Source organism: Cheilinus undulatus, linkage group 6, assembly GCF_018320785.1.
Source record: "Cheilinus undulatus linkage group 6, ASM1832078v1, whole genome shotgun sequence".
In the NCBI taxonomy this organism is placed as follows: Eukaryota; Metazoa; Chordata; class Actinopteri; order Labriformes; family Labridae; genus Cheilinus; species Cheilinus undulatus.
In genome coordinates this window covers 16,494,855-16,511,075 of record NC_054870.1, presented here as the reverse complement: position 1 = coordinate 16,511,075, position 16,221 = coordinate 16,494,855, and the positions used below count along the sequence as shown (strand labels likewise).

At 37.9% G+C, this 16,221-nt stretch overlaps 1 protein-coding gene across 1 annotated transcript in view; it reads left to right on the top strand.

Annotated features, from left to right (window-relative positions):
* Window positions 1-1,812: 1,812 nt before the first annotated feature.
* Window positions 1,813-16,221, top strand: part of LOC121511403 (high-affinity choline transporter 1-like) — a 28,561-nt gene continuing 14,152 nt past the window's right edge. The window contains exons 1-5 of the mRNA XM_041790068.1: window positions 1,813-1,996; window positions 4,742-4,858; window positions 11,421-11,576; window positions 11,699-11,847; window positions 11,979-12,122. Of these exons, the coding sequence (XP_041646002.1) occupies window positions 1,813-1,996; window positions 4,742-4,858; window positions 11,421-11,576; window positions 11,699-11,847; window positions 11,979-12,122 (750 nt within the window). The remainder of the gene's footprint in view (window positions 1,997-4,741; window positions 4,859-11,420; window positions 11,577-11,698; window positions 11,848-11,978; window positions 12,123-16,221) is intronic.

Below are 16,221 nucleotides of genomic sequence, written 5' to 3'. Positions count from 1 at the left end.
CCATACTACAGCGATGATGACAAATGATTGAGAGATTAGCAGTGGTGAGTTTCAACTCGTCTCTTTGCAAATCTTTAGTCTGAACAGGGCTTAATGCACATTTGCAAGGGGTCTTTTTGTAAAGGAACTTTATATTTGTAATGTAAAAAAAAAAACACAGGCCCGCCCACAAAATTGGTTGGACCTCTGAAAAACACAGTGAATGGCCCCCCCCCCAGTTGTAATTTATTGATGATATCAGTGAACGTATGTTAGATCAGTAGCACTGGTGCTAGCGTCCTGGCTAACAGTTCCCTTATTTTGGAGCTAAAAAGTGCATCAAATTATTACTGGTTCTGATGTTTAAATTCTTTATTCATGTCATTCGTACCCCTTTTTGTCAGTGTTCAGTGTTTCGTCATCCCATTTTTGACACTTTAGCAAATTTTTGCTTCTCTTTAACCTCTTCTCACTACTTAAGCCACCAATTTCGCCCCTTTTAACCCCCTTGTAACCATATTGCAAATTTTCTCCTTAACCTACATTTGCCACTTTGAACCACTTATTTCTGCCATTTTTTTGCCACTGTACACCATTGCTTGAATATATTTGCTTCTTAATTCTTTTTTTTTTTGCCTCTTTAAACCTAGTTTTGCCACCTTTTACCGTTTTTTCCACTCTAACTACTTTTCACCCTTTATTTCTACCAATCTTTTCCACATTTTAGCCATTTTGCCAATTTTGTTTTTATTTTACAACTATTTAATGATTAAATATTAAATTTATTGCAGTTCCTTCTACTTTACCTTTTGGCCCCTGGTGTTAGTGCACATCATGGCTTATCTGTGAAGTCTGACATTACCTTCCAAATAGGTTGAAGGTAATTCTGTTTAAAAAAAAAATGGGTTTACACTTTTAAAAAGGCCACATTGTAATACAGCGTAAGTAAATAAAATTAATTTTCTATTGCTTTAACAAGACTGATCATTATTCAGTTTAAATAATAATTAAAATATGGTCATCACAGCTTAACTACAATGGACCATGATTTTCCTAACTTCCATGGGCCCCAAAGTTGGCTGGCCCCCAGAAAGTTCTCCCCTTTTATCCTCCCTTACGGGTGGCCTTGATGACACTGATGTTGTCCTTTTCAAAAGTGTGCATTCGCAGATCCATTTTCAAAATCTTCAGGCACCTTATATTCTATTGTCATGTAGAAAAGCCTAACCCAAATAAAGGCAACCATAATGATCTGAAGGTGTTGTGTAAAAGCACTACATTGTTGGTGTTTTTAATGCCTTTGCCTATTTCTATCTTGGAAGAAAAGACAAAAATATGCTTCAAGTATCAATTCCCATGCAACTTGTGCAGAATAAGTAGTGGGCCTCTTTGAAAAGTGTAATCTTAATGTCCAACAGCCCAAACTACTGAGAGTTCAACTGTTGGAATGGGGGTAGCAGTTGATCAGGAGGCTCATCCAAGCTTTTATGCATTATTTAAATTCTTAACACAAGTCCTAAAGTTAAGTAAATGTGAAATGCACAGTGATGTTATGTAAAAATGAACAAAAACAAAAATATAATTTCTAGTTATATGAATTATCTGGTACATGCATGTCATTTCGGCTATGAAGTAGCCTGTACATCTGTTTTGGTCATGGACTGTGAGAAGCAGGTTTTTTGAGTGTGCTCAGACTGTAGCCACTTGTCTAAAGACCTGAAATAAGTCAAACTAGGAGGAGTTTGTTTTTCTGTCTCTCAATTGTTGTCACTGAGTCAGTCAGGCATCAGTTCATGCAGCAGTGTGGAGTGAGGAAAGTCCACCAGTTTGATCATGGCTGTCAACATCCCAGGAGTGATAGCGATGGTCTTCTTCTACATGCTGGTTCTGGGAACCGGCATCTGGGCTTCTTTCAAGTCCAAAAGGGAGCAGAAGAAAAGTGCAGCCACTGGAGTGGATATGGCCCTGCTGGGAAACCGGAGGATTAGCTTGGTGGTGGGAATCTTCACAATGACAGGTGAGGAGAGCACAGCTGACACAACTAGAATAACAACTGCATAAAAGATTAAATGAAACAAAGCTCATAAAGAAAATATATTCAAGAGTGCCTTCAATTTTGTCAGAGAAGGTGTCAAGTTTCCATTACCAATCTTTGAATGAATAAATGCATTATGATATCTATACAATCAGAATTGAGTTTTCTTGACAAGTATATTTTCACACACCAGGAATTTGACTTACTGCGAAACAAAAAGGAGGAAGAATAAAAAGAATAAAAATAAGAATGGATAAAAGTATTCAGAGGTAAATAAAAATTAAGAGGCTAGAAACTTAAATGAATTATTAAAGAAAAATATTGTAAAGTTGAAATATAAAACACTGTATACATATTACAAAAGTATGTTCAAAGGTGCAAAAAGGAAAAGCTTTTTAGATGTGCAGGTATACTGGTGAATAAGAGGATATAAAATACCCAGTGTGCACTTATATTTTTAAGCTTTATTTTTTATTTTTAGCCTTTATTAGAAAGAGGAAGGACAGTGGATAGACTCAGAAACAGGGAACAGACAAGGGAGAGACATGCGGTGAAGGGTCACAGGCTGTATTCGTACCTGGGCTGTCCTTGCACATGGGTCGTGCCTTAAACCACTCGACCATCTGTGCACCACAGTGTGCACTTCTGATGAGAAGTCCAGTCTGAATTAATGTGACCTGCCTGACTGCTGGTTCTGGGGTTCAGTGAGAGTCAGTGGAGGGAAGACGGAGGAATAGAGTACTGTTCATGATGCTGACAGCAGAGGTGGAGAAACTGTTCTTATTGTGGACAGTGGGTTAGTACCATGTTTAATGTTTTACAGTTTTTCCCAGTCCCTTTGGTACATTTCTCCAATCATCCACGACATTTGCTAAACAGTAAGTGCATTTCTCAGAACAATTCATACAAATAGCAAAACATTATGGAGTACCAGCGAAAACCAGTCCCTTGCTCAAAATCCTTAGTTCATCTCTCAAAAGTAAATATTTGTGTCAATGAACAAATCAGAGCCATCAGAATGACTAGTCCTTGTGTCATTGTGTACGCATAAGACAGTCAAACTGCTTAGTCATGTTGTCAATATAACAGTGTACTCTGGAGGAATGTTCTGATGTAAACTATGGCTAAAGTTTTGATGACAATTATTGTAAATTGTAAGTTAGACCTTAGTGTGTGTGGTAGATTGCAAGAGACTGGACAAGATTCACATTTATGATTTTACTGTTTGTACTGTAATTTGTTGACAGACCATGTTGTTGTGATACAGAAAAGAAAAGACAGCACTGCATAGCACAAAGAAAAAAAAATAAAAATGTGAACATAGGACAATCTTCTTAGGAAAAACTGTACATGCAGTGCTGTAGGAATTACAGTGCATTCTTCCTACACCTCCTGACGTTCCTGTCTGTTGGGCCACAAATTCTCATCCACATCACAACGAATATCTTTGCTTGCAATGCAGCATGGAAATAATCTTTTAGAGTGTCTTATTCAGCCTCTGCTTCACACATTTTCCTTCGTTAGAGAAAGTCAAGATTCACCTGGGATTTAGAAAAAGTCTAATGGAAATGTATAGAAATATGCTTGACATATTATGACAACCTGTTCAACCAGTTTGCATGTAAAGACTTATGCAATGAACTAATGCCGAAATGTTGTTGGGGGTGAGACTATTCAACAGAGACCCATTATAATACATTTTGATCAACATGACATAAGCAATTGATAATGTAGGAAACAGCAGAGAATTGTACAGAATCATTTGCATGGATGTACCAAAGCATTTGCAACTTGTTCAAAGAAATAAGAAACTGCTTTTTTGATGTGCACAAGTGACACAATGATGTGAAGACTGAACAAGCAGTTTTGAGAATTTCAATTCTGATCTGAGAAATGTACCAAAGTGACTGAGAAAAACTGTAATATCAGGCTTTTGTTGCCTGGGAAGAAAAATATTTCAGGAAAATAAATAAATCTCACATGAGTCCTGAACTATTAAACTGAGATGAGGTAAGGTAGCAGTAAGGAGATGTCAGATCCACTATGAACATCATGTTGTGATTTTTGTTTTTATATTTTGTGGGTTCTATTGGCTGTTCCAATCACTTTTTTATGTTTCTGGTGTTTCTTTATCCCTTAGTCATCGTGTTTTGGTGTCTTGAGTGAGGCACATTAAATTGCCTTGTTGCTGAAATGTGCTATACAAATAAACTTGCCTTGCCTTACCACACACTACAAAAAGAAAAAACAAACAAACAAACAAAAAAACAAACAAACAAAAAAACAAACAAACAAAAACAAAACAAAAAAAAAAAAACAAAGAAAGAAAAATAAATCTTGATTAATGTAGCTGGGACAGTTTGTAAGTTCTGAACAATAACATTGATTGTTGTACGGATACAGTTGAGACTGGAATTTGATAGGGTGCAACAGAAACCAGAATTACAAGTTGTATGAGATGGTGTAGATAAGTTGAGACTGAGAAGGTCAGAGGCTGAGTTTAATACAGGAGGGTAAATCCTGTGAACCAATGAAGGAAGGATCTGTTTGGGGATGTAAAAGTCACAAAACATTGAATTTTTTTCACAGTCTGAGATCTGGTGGAGAAGATTCATTGCTGGATGTTTTCCACACTTGTTGAAAAAAACATTATGGGTTGTCTATCATTCTTTCACACTAACCTCTGTTTGTGATATAAATGTCTTACAAAGCTTTATCCACTTGCAGCTACGTGGGTTGGAGGAGGACTCATTGTTGGCACTGCTGAGATGGTGTACACGCCCTCTATGGGACTAACTTCAGCCGTTGTGATGATGATAGCATACAGCTCTTCTTTCATCATTGGTAATAGTTTGTAAATGTTTGTACAAATTAGTCTGCACAGGCTGTTATTTGTATTAGACAGTGGGCCAACAGGAGACACCGCCTATTTAGACAATCCCTGGCGAGGGAATACCCAATTTTTTGACTGCTGAATCTTCATTCTAGTACACCTAAAAATAAAAGTGTTGCCATGCTCACATCTTGCGCATAATTTTGAAATAAATGAGTTTACTGAAGTTATTTTAACCGACAAATAGTGTGGACAGCTATGTTCTTGGTCCGACATACAAAGTAATCAGGGTTCTCATCCAATGGCGCGCTTGGAAAAGTGCCTCACATTTAAAGGTCTCTATTGTAGTTGTCTGATGAATAAATGGACTTAATATCAATTGCTTTGATGTAGTCATACACAACCATATTCAATAGGTTACAGTATGAAAAAACAGAAAAATACAACAGATTACATACTGTAATTATATTAGAGACATTGTTTTAATAAGCGCTGTTGTACTTCACCGTGTTGTTAATCGTATTAGACTTTTGTTTCAGTCACATTTATGTATATTTACATATGTAGATATCTAAGATAAGATAAGATAAGATAAGATAAGATAAGATAAGATAAGATAAGATATTCCTTTATTAGTCCCACAAAGGGAATTCCAATTTACAGCAGCAAACAAAGCAGGCCATTGGCAACAGAAACACAATAGAAATAGAGGACAAATAAAATTAGTATTACAATAGCACTAATAAATACAAAAATAGAAAAATATGGAATATAAAAATGTCAACTTATGAAATATAATAGTATTTCCAAACAGTTATGTACAGGTTGGATATAGATTTGGTGTGGTGGAGAGCAGTTCCTGTTGTGGAGCCTAACAGCTGCAGGAAGGAAAGACCTGCAATACCTTTCCTTCACACACTTTGGGTTTAGCATCCTATCACTAATACCGCTTTCCCACTAAAATTAGTGTGTAAAAGCCTGGGTTTGTTTTTTAGGTTTATTTTGGGCATTTTGTGCCTTTATTTGATAGAGGAGAGGACTGTGGTTAGAGTCGGAAACAGGGAAGAGAGCGGAGAGAGACCTGCAGTAAAGGGCCCCAGGCTTGATTTGAACCCGGGCCGCCCGTGTACATGGGGCGTGCGCCTTATCCATTCTGCCACCTGTGCCCCAAGTGTGTTTTTTAAACACGGGTAAACCCGCTAACAATTGGCAAGTGACTCCTTTCCCATTGCCAGCAGACCCGGGTCTGATTGCCAGCAGATGAGCTGCATGGCTGTTTTTTTTCCCTCTACCAGCCACCAGCCTGTAGCAGCTAGGATCCTTGGGATGTGGGGTCTTTGGCACAGGTACCATACAGGACGTCTTCCAGAAGAGTGGCACCCTTCCCAGTTTCAGGCTTAGGTTGAACAGATGTCCAGTGATCCCACTCGGCTGGTCTGAGCCGGACCTGAGGAGCCTGGAACTGAGGCCGTCCGGTCCTGCAGCCTTCCTTGTCTTTATCCTCCTCAGCTGGTTTCTCACCTGGAGAGGTGTGAGGGACAGGTTGGAGCAGGGGGGCTGTGTGTCTTGAGGTGTAGATGTGGGGCTGGAAGGTACAGTGGTGGGTGGAGGTGGTGGTAGTGAACTGAATACTGTAGGGGGGAGGTGAGGGGGGTACTTGGGCAAAGTGCTGGGTGATCAGAGGAGGGGGGCTGCTGCAGGGCTGACACAACTTGGGGAGGGGCAGATATCTCTTCAAACCTACGGAAGTAGGTGTTTACCATAAAATACCAAATAATAGCCCGGGCGTTTATTTGTCTCAATCACTGAGCAGACCAGGCGTTTATTCGGGACTAGGCGGCTATTTGGAACAGGCGTTTAATTCCTTTCTCACAAAAATCTTGCTTAGCAAAAATTGGAAAAATATGGTAAATTTAATCAAACTATTTATTTACACCAGTATGAATATCACTTTTACATTTTTTTAAGTCAAGATTACAGTACCATAGCTATACTTCTGTCTTCTTCTGTCAACTCAGCACTCTCTAAACACTTTAAATACTGGTAAGGAACCAAACAAACACAAAGTTGACGACAGACAGTTTAAAGTTAATGTCGTACTTTTTTATTTTTTGGCTACACCGGGGCATGGCGCTGCTATCTCACTTGAGAAAACCAGCAAGGGACGGGGGTGCCCCAGCCAATGAGGAAGCTAGTATTCGCAGCCAATCAGGCTCAGGTCAGATGAAGCGTTGCTATTGGCCGCTGTAGCTTCCATATCTCTGCTCAGTAAGAAGTTGATTCAATGGCGGAATTACGGCGGTGTTCGGTCCTGTGTAGAATTTGTTCATGATTTGATGAAGTGTTTTCTTGCCTGTGATTCGGCCGTTGATTTCAGTGGAAAAGCAGAGCAAAATCACTCCACGAGCGCTTTGCCACCTTGAGTATTCAATTCAGCGGAAATTCTCATCTGCGAGGAGGTACTTAAAGAGAGGGGCGGAGCTATGGAGCTCAAACAGGGAGAAGAACAGGAAGGGAGGGGGAGTTGGGAGTTGATTCTATACGGTTCTCATCTCATATCAGTCACATATTGGAGCTGTAAAGAAATTACACCCGGCATTTATTTGGAACAGGCGTTTATTTGTCAAAATATACTGCCACACCCGGCGATTATTTGGTATTTTACGGTAGTTCGTCTGCCCGCCTTTGATCTCTGGGGGGATATATCCATGTCTGAAATTACAAATTTGAGGTTTGTTTGGATACTTATCCTGTCAGCCTGTTATTAATAAAAAATGAGTAAAAAACTATAAATACGACACACTCACACTTCAGTCATCTTCGTTTGCTAGCAGATGTCCTCCTCTTCCTCATTCCCTGATGACAGTGGAGAAATGCAAGAGAACACTACTTGATATTTCCACAATTACCACAGATGAGTTGTAGCTTCTGTATCAGACAGACAGACAGTTAGATTGATAGATACAGTCCCCTCCAAAAGTATTGGATTGGTGGGCCCAATTCCTTTATTTTTGTTGTAGACTGAATACATTTGGGTTTGACACAAAAAGATGACTATGAGACAAGAGATCAACATTTCAGCTTTCATTTCCAGGTATTTACATTTGGATAGGATAAACATCTCAGGAGATAGCTTAATTAGTAATGGAACACCACATTTTTAGATGCACAAAAGTATTGGAGCAGATATTCACTTTAATCTATTATAAGTCTAAGATTTAATATTTAGTTGCAAATACTTTGCCTGCAGTAACTGCATCAATCCTGTGACCCACTGACATAACCAAACCTTTCCATTCTTCTTTTGTGATGCTTTTCCGGGCTTTCACCACAGCCTCTTTCAGGCCCTTTCCACATGGAAACCAATTCAGGTGTATATGCAAAAGTTTTTTGTCGGATCAGTGTTTCATCCACACGGAAACGGCGTTTCGTGTGACTGTAAACAATACTTTTTGAAACCGGGACCCAGAGTGCATAAATCCATATACAACTACCATTTCGTCTTCGTATGGATGCCTATCTACATCTTGCTTGAAACGATTAAGTCACATAGAGTGTAGCTCTCTTAAGGTGCCTGCACAGGTCCGGCCAAAACATTAATGGCTGACTACAGGGTTGTGTTCATGCTGCAGAAGCTACTCAGCTTGTTATGGCTTTTACAGCAAAATCTGATGCTCCTTTACCACCACCGCGAAATGCATACACCATATATTCTTAAATCCAACGCAGAGAACAACCAGAAGGGCAACTAGGAGAAAGTTTGTGTTAGTTTTCTGTGATATTCTTCTTCTACTTTGGTGAATTTCTGTGGCAGCGTTACAGCACCACTTACAGGCTTAGCATATGTACTACAGCGTTTTCAGTCGTTTCAGTGGTTCCTGAAACTTTTCCAAACTTTTCCAAAATGAAACGGCAATATATCTTTTACGTCTCCGTGTGGACAAGGCCTTAATTATTGTTTGTTTTGGGGGATTACACCCTTCAGTCTACTCTCTAGCAGCTAAAATGCATGCTCTAGGGTTCAAGTCTAGGGATTGACTTGGCCAATCTAAAACCTTTCACCTTTTGCCCCCGATAAACTCCTTTGTTGTTTTGGCAGTGTGTTTTGGGTCATTCTCTGCTGCATGATGAAGGGTCTCCCTATCAGATTAGTTGCATCTTTCTTTAAATTGGCAGATAAAATGTTTTTGAAGACTTCTGAGTTCATTTCTGCTATCATCACATGATATATCATCAATGAAGACTAATGAGCCCATCCCAGAAGAAGCCATGCAAGCCCAAGCCATGAAATTACCTCCACTGTGTTTCACAGATGAGCTTGTATGTTTGGGATCATGACCAGATCCTTTCTTCCTCCAAACTTTAGCCTACCCATTACTTTGGTAAAGGTTCATCTTTGTCTCCTCAGTCCATAAAACTCTGTCCCAGAATGTTTGAGGATGGTCTTATTATTTTTTTTGGCAAGTTCCAGCCTGGCCTTCCTATTCTTCTTGCAAGTGAGTTGTTAGCATCGTCTGGTGTAGCCTCTGTACTTTTGTTCATAAAGTCTTCTGTGAACAGTAGATGGTGATACCTTCACTCCTGTCCTCTGGAGGTTGTTGTTGATGTCACTAACAGTTGTTTTAGGGTCTTTCTTCACAGTGCTCGCAATGTTTCTGATGTCAACTGCTGCTGTTTTCCTTGGTCTACCCATTCAACATCTGTTTCTTAGCACTCAAGTGGTTTCTTTCTTTTTTAGAACATTTCAAATGATTATACGGGCTATGGCTAATGTTTGTGCAATGGCTCTGATTGATTTTCCATCTTCTCTCAGCTTCACAATCGCTTGTTTTTCACCCACAGACAGCACTGGAAATACCTGGAAATAAAAGCTGAAATGTTGATATCTTGTCTCATATTCATCTTTTGATGTCAAACCCAGTTGTTTTCAGTCTACAGCAAAAATAAAGTAAATGGGCCTACCATCCAATACTTTTGGAGAGGACTGTTGATAGATAGATAGATAGATAGATAGATAGATAGATAGATAGATGTTCTGTAAAAAAAAACCCCTCTTATTTCAAAATGAAGTAAGAAAAAACACATTTATTCACAGACTTTTTTCCAATTACACTACTGTTACAACCAAAAGTGTGCTGTCACCAACATAACATGACATTATTTCTCAAATAAATAAATAAATAAAATAAATTGAACCATTAATTACAATATTTTGATGATGTTTAGTTTAATGTGGATTGAATCTTTGAAGCCAATTCAAATATTTCTGTCATTTACAATACAAAATATGATTACACAATAGAGACATGTCCAAAAGTTATTCTTAAAAATGTTTAATGTAAATATGGCAATTAAATTTATGGCATGCTAAAAACTGTTGTCAGTATGTGGATCTAAACAAAATCTACAAAGCTTTTATGATCATTATATTTTCTCCTGAAACTTTTTTTCAGTAGTAACAAATTTGGAACACAAAATATAATTACAAATAGAGAAATGTCCAAAATTAATACTTAAAAATGTTTAGTAAAATATATATCCTTAATTTTAAAAAATGGGGGAAAATATATATATATATATATATATATATATATATATATATATATATATATATATAAAAATAGCAGATAGACCTAAACAAAATAGAAAAGCATTTTATATTTATTTCTATTTCTCATAACACTTTTTTTCAGAAGTGACAAATTTGGAAGACAAAAAATAAGAGGAAACTGTAAAATTAGAAAGCAAGATTCAAGTGTTAAAATTGTAGAAGTGTGTACCTTGAGTGTTTATCAATGCAGGTATGAAGAAAATAATAGGGATTAAATGCTTGTTTTCTTTCAGGATATTTCAAACTCTTTTTTTGCACCAATCTGGTAAAATTATTCATAACATGTTAAATAATGGTGTCTTTATTGTGTTAGATTGTAAAACAGGCCCACTGTCCTCATTTTCTTAAACTACTTATTTTTGAGGTGCAATGTTTAGTTCTTATTCTTATCAGGTGCTACTAATCCCAAATAAGTAGGAGGGATCAAAAGTGCATAATAAATGAAAGCCACTTGACTCTCTAGTTTGTCCACCCTCATAAATGTCCACTCAGTGGTAAACCTTGTGAAAGTTGATTTTAAGGGAGATTTCTTTGTGGCTGCCAGAGATACACTGTACACGCCTGTTTCTAGAGGGTTAATGTTGCGGCACCTTGTATAGTGGTGTCAGCAGTCTTTCAGAAAGCAGCAGGCAGTTTCCAGTGAGAGGAGTAAGTCAGAGAGAAAGAAGATTGTCTCTGGTATTCAGGAAGAACAAATACAAAGAACCTTGCAAACATATAATTAACTAACTTCTGGATGACATCCAAACTTCTCTGTCACTTTAGGACATATTTCTGAATTATCTGGCTTAAATAAGTTGTCAGTGGTAAAATGGGACCTAACAACATACTCAACCTGTGTTTGAGATGATCACATCATTAACAACCAACTCTTGGGGTCTTTAAGAATTGATTTAGAAGTCATAAGATTCATCACTCACACTTTATAGCTCTAACTTGGATTTTTCTTGTCCATTTTGAAGTTGGTATGGTATTTACCAAGCCAATGAGAGAAAGACGTTGTACAACAATGCTGGACCCTTTCAACATGAAGTATGGAAAAACACTGACAGCTGGACTGAGCCTGGTTTCAGTTTTTGTTGATCTGACATGGGTACCCAATACACTCATTGGTTTAGGTGAGTATGTGTAAGAATTTTACTTTGATGTGGGTGGGGATTCCTCTTTACATTATGTAGATAAAACTACAAAAAATGAGCTGCAAATGCTGAAATGCTAATTCTTATGAAAATGTTCATAGGAGGAATCATGAATGTGGTCTTGGATTTACCTTTTGCTGTTTGCATCTGGATTTCTGCTGCTGTTGCCATCATCTACACGCTGCTGGGAGGCCTCTACTCTGTGGCCTACACAGATATTATACAGCTCTTCCTCATATTCTTTGGTTTGGTGAGTTTGCAGTTCTTTTAATAGTGTCAGGCTCTTCTTTTATTTCCGAGAAAAACACACAGGATAAAAATTCAAAATGGAGACCTTAAAAGTTTTGTGTTTGTCATTTACATGGTTAAATGTCTCTGCAGTGGGTTTGTGTTCCCTTTGTTTTGATGAGCCCATACACTCTGGACATCAGCCAGACGTTGATGAACAACACCTTACACGCTCCCTGGATCGGAACGCCAGAACTGAAAACGGCCTGGAGGATTGTTGATGATTTCTTATTCTTTGTAAGGAAGAAACATTTTTTTATCAAGGTGTTGAACTGCATAAAATGTATCTATAGATCACTTTTAATGTTACTAAACAGTGGTGGCTAGTGCATTTTTCTTCAAGGGCACTCCAACAAAATCCCAATTTGATATGTTATGTATGTAAGGTATAACAAAAGATGGTACTACATCGAGGGTTAAGTTACATTATTATGCCTTTTAAAAAAAATCTGCGTTTGTATGGTTGGTGAACAAATATTTAAAATAGGGCTGCAAGCAGTACTGAACAGGCCCTTGCACCTCTGTGCGCCTCGGGTCTTAGTACATTCTGTGTTGTGGCCTCATCAGAAACAATAACCAGTTGCAGTGATGTCTGTCCAAACTGAACTGTGAAACAGCCATCAGTTCTCATCTTTAAGACACAGTATTAATTGAAAGCACAGAGTTAAAAATGTAATGTTGGGTGACCAAGGAAAATCTTGCATGGAAGATTGTTTACTACCAACTGCTGGCACCAGGACAAATATGCTTTGTTGGCATAAAGGAATAGTCAAAGAGGAAAATTTGTGAGATTAAGTCATATTAGCCTGTTGGGTCAAAGAAGTGTTTAACTGGTTGGTGTCTTTAACAGTTATGCTTTAATCCTGAAACACTTAGACTTGGGGCCTAACTCGGCTGTAATTTCGTTTTTGTTTGCAGTCACCATCAAGTGACATACATCATTAATTTAATCAGACAACCTTAGGGTTTCAGCCAAACTATTTTAAAGGTCTTGGTGTCAGAGAAGATACATTTGTCAGACAATTAAAAAAATAATAATACAATACAGTGAACATCAATAGAAATTTTGGGGTTTTAGCTCTGGACTGGGATCTAATTCAAGAAAGCTTGCTTTTTCTAAATTGAGAATTTTACAAGTTTATGTTTCGAACCTTCACCTTTTTACTCATATCTGATCATCCAATAAGTAAGTCACTACAGTAAATTTTAATATTGATGCCACTTTTACTCTGAAAGGAGAAATTTTCCTATACTGCATTTAATTACCATTTATAGGGGTCCAACAATGGAATATTAAAAAAAAGATCATTACAAAGGACACTACACCAACCTGCTGCAAGGATGCAACAGAGCCAATAAGCCATACCCACCGACAATAATCCTATCAATCATTTCAATTTTCTACTGGGTATTGTTCATGCAAAGTTTGACAGTTCTAAAAGTCATTCTAGCCCGAGGTAATTTATACTTTCTGTTACATAAAGGATGAAATGTTTTCATGGACACGACTTTTTAAGTAAAAACTCTTGACCTCTACATTTGAGCAAGGACCAAATCTGAGGATCTGCTTGGAATTATTATTTACAACATAAACTTTTGACCTTCAAATATGTATAAGGTAAATATCTTGGGAACTTTATTCCAGCAGGATTTGGCCAACCATGTAATGAATTATTTCTGGAGATGACTACTGTGATCAATATCTGTAAACAAAATTCAAAATGGCAGATTTCCTGTTGATTTTGCAATATGGGTCCAAATTGCTTTATTGTAGGTCCCGACATGATACATATGCATACCGAAATTCAAAATCCTAGGATAAAAGTGGTGCAGGGGTTGATTTTTAAAAAATTCAAGGGGGTGCCACTGAGCCAATAGCCCATACCCACCAGCTTAAGCTATATCCTTCTTCCCAGTTTCTCACAAGGAATTTTTCCACTGTCATGGCTGTACAAGTATGTTCAGGATATGGAATAAACTACTTCTTGTTTCATGGCGAACAAAAAAAATTCCCTTGACCACACCTTTTGATGTAGACTTTTGACCTTCATGTATGTGTAAGCCAGTCTTGTAGTTAATGGGATTTTTGTGAGAACAAGCCACTTTAATGACATGGAGAAACATTTGATTTTGAAGAGCCACCATGGCCACACCCTTTGAGCTTGGTACAACATTTTGCTGACTTTTAATCCTCCAGGGCTCTTCTTATTTTACACCAAAGAAGAAGTATATTGGAACAGTTTCTCAGAGGAGATAATGCTAGAATGACCCCTGGAAATGACAACTTTGACCAATATCTGTACAAAAATTCAAAATGGCAGACTTCCTGTAGTTTTTACAACATAGGTCTAAATTGCTTTTTTGTAGATCCTGGCATGATATCTATGTATACCAGATTTCACAATCCTACCTAAAAAGGTGTGCTGATTTTTTATTTAAATTTTCTCGGGGGTGCCACTGAGCCAATTGGCCACACTCCCCAGCTTCAGTCATATATTTCTTTTCAGGCTCTCAAGTTGAATTTTTCCACCAAGTTTCATGGGTGTGAAAGAATGTTAAGTATATAAAAATAACCACTTCCTGTTTCAAGGCAAACAAAAAATCCCCACGCCTTTTCTTGTACACTTTGGACCTCTAGAGCCTCTGAAGGTCAATGCCTTGGGAGTCATATGAGAAAACTTCAGCAGGATTCGGCCAATCTTGTAATTAATGGGATATTTTTTTGTGAGGGCTAGCCACTATTATGACATAGAATGACACCTAAATGTCATGAGCTGCCATGGCCACGTCATTTGAGTTTGGTACAACATTTTGCTAACTTTTAATCCTCTAAGGCTCATCTTATACTGCACCAAAGATGAAGGTGATAGGATCAATACAGTGTGCTACAGGAGCTGCTTTTTTGAAATATTGGAAGGGGCACCACTGAGTCATTTAGTCACGCCCACCAACAAAATTCATATCATTCATCTCAGGTCCCTCTGGGCATGATTCATACCAAGTTTCATGTCTTTACAAGTACGTTAAGCCCATGAAAAAAACTAATCCCTGTTTTCTGCCGAACAAAATATCGCCATGGCATCACCGTTAAGCGTACACTTTTGATAGTCTACAAAAATGAAGGTACAGATGTTAGGATGTGACTGAGTGAATTTGAGTTAGATTTGACCAACCAGAGTGAAATGGGAAATGATTAATCAGAAGCAATTTTCTTTCTATTACCACAAAGTGGCGCTGTAAATTTTTTTGAAAAGTACAATTGCCAATGTGTTTGGGTGCATGCTCTTATCAAGCACATAAAATCTTGTTAAGGCATGATCAAATTCAGCTGAGTAATAACTCTTCAAAATTTAGGGCAAAAAATAAAATTGATGTTTGCCATCCCGCAACAGATCCAAAACTCACAGGTTTTTGTACAGTGCTGCACTAACATCTTAACGGCTTCCTGACATTTATTTGAGGTGTATCCCCCCTAGTTTCAAACATAAAACATGGTATTTATTGCCACCGCAAGGAGGCGCCATTATCTGTACAAATTTTAGCCATGTGAATGTGTACATGGCCGGTCCCTCATTTTACACAGGGAGTTTGAGTCAGATTGGACTATTCACGGCTGAGATATTAATGACTTCCTGTTTCTTGAAAAATATGCAAATTTGAGGGCTTGCCTTGGCCACACCCTATGAGTTTTGTACAGAAGCTGAATAACTTGATCGTTCATGTCTCTTCTATAAGTATACCAAAATTCAGCTTGGTTGGATGAACATTGTCATCTTTTCATAGTCAACTTAAATTTTTAACTTAATGTTTAAGTGCTAGGTGAATTTTTATTTTAAATACAAACATTTACAAAAGAAACTAGAATGGCCATCTGAGGCAGCAGACCCGCACCTAAGCAGCGCCACTGAGGAACTCATGCTCCCATTGATTACTATGGTGTTCAAAATTTTGAAGTCCGAGAAAAACCAAACGGGTGCGCGGATCATCACCAAAATGTAATCGATTCTTCCCTGTCATGATCCCAATATTCCCTGAAAGTTTGGTGAATATACGACTTTCCGTTCTCAAGTTATCTTGTACACATACAAACAAACAAAGATACGGAACTCTTTACATAACCCCCTGCCGATTTCATTGGCATGGGTGATAATGTGCAAACAGACACTGCTTCAGTAGTGACTGAATTAGCCCTCCTGTTGTCTTCGTTTTTACTACGCACCTTTTGTCCTCCCGGGTCAAACTGACCCGGTCTTGTTTGACTGCTTATAGAGCATGAGGTATAAAATGGTTACCAAATTTTTTTGTTTAATCTTTTTAGTGAACTTGTTTCCAACAC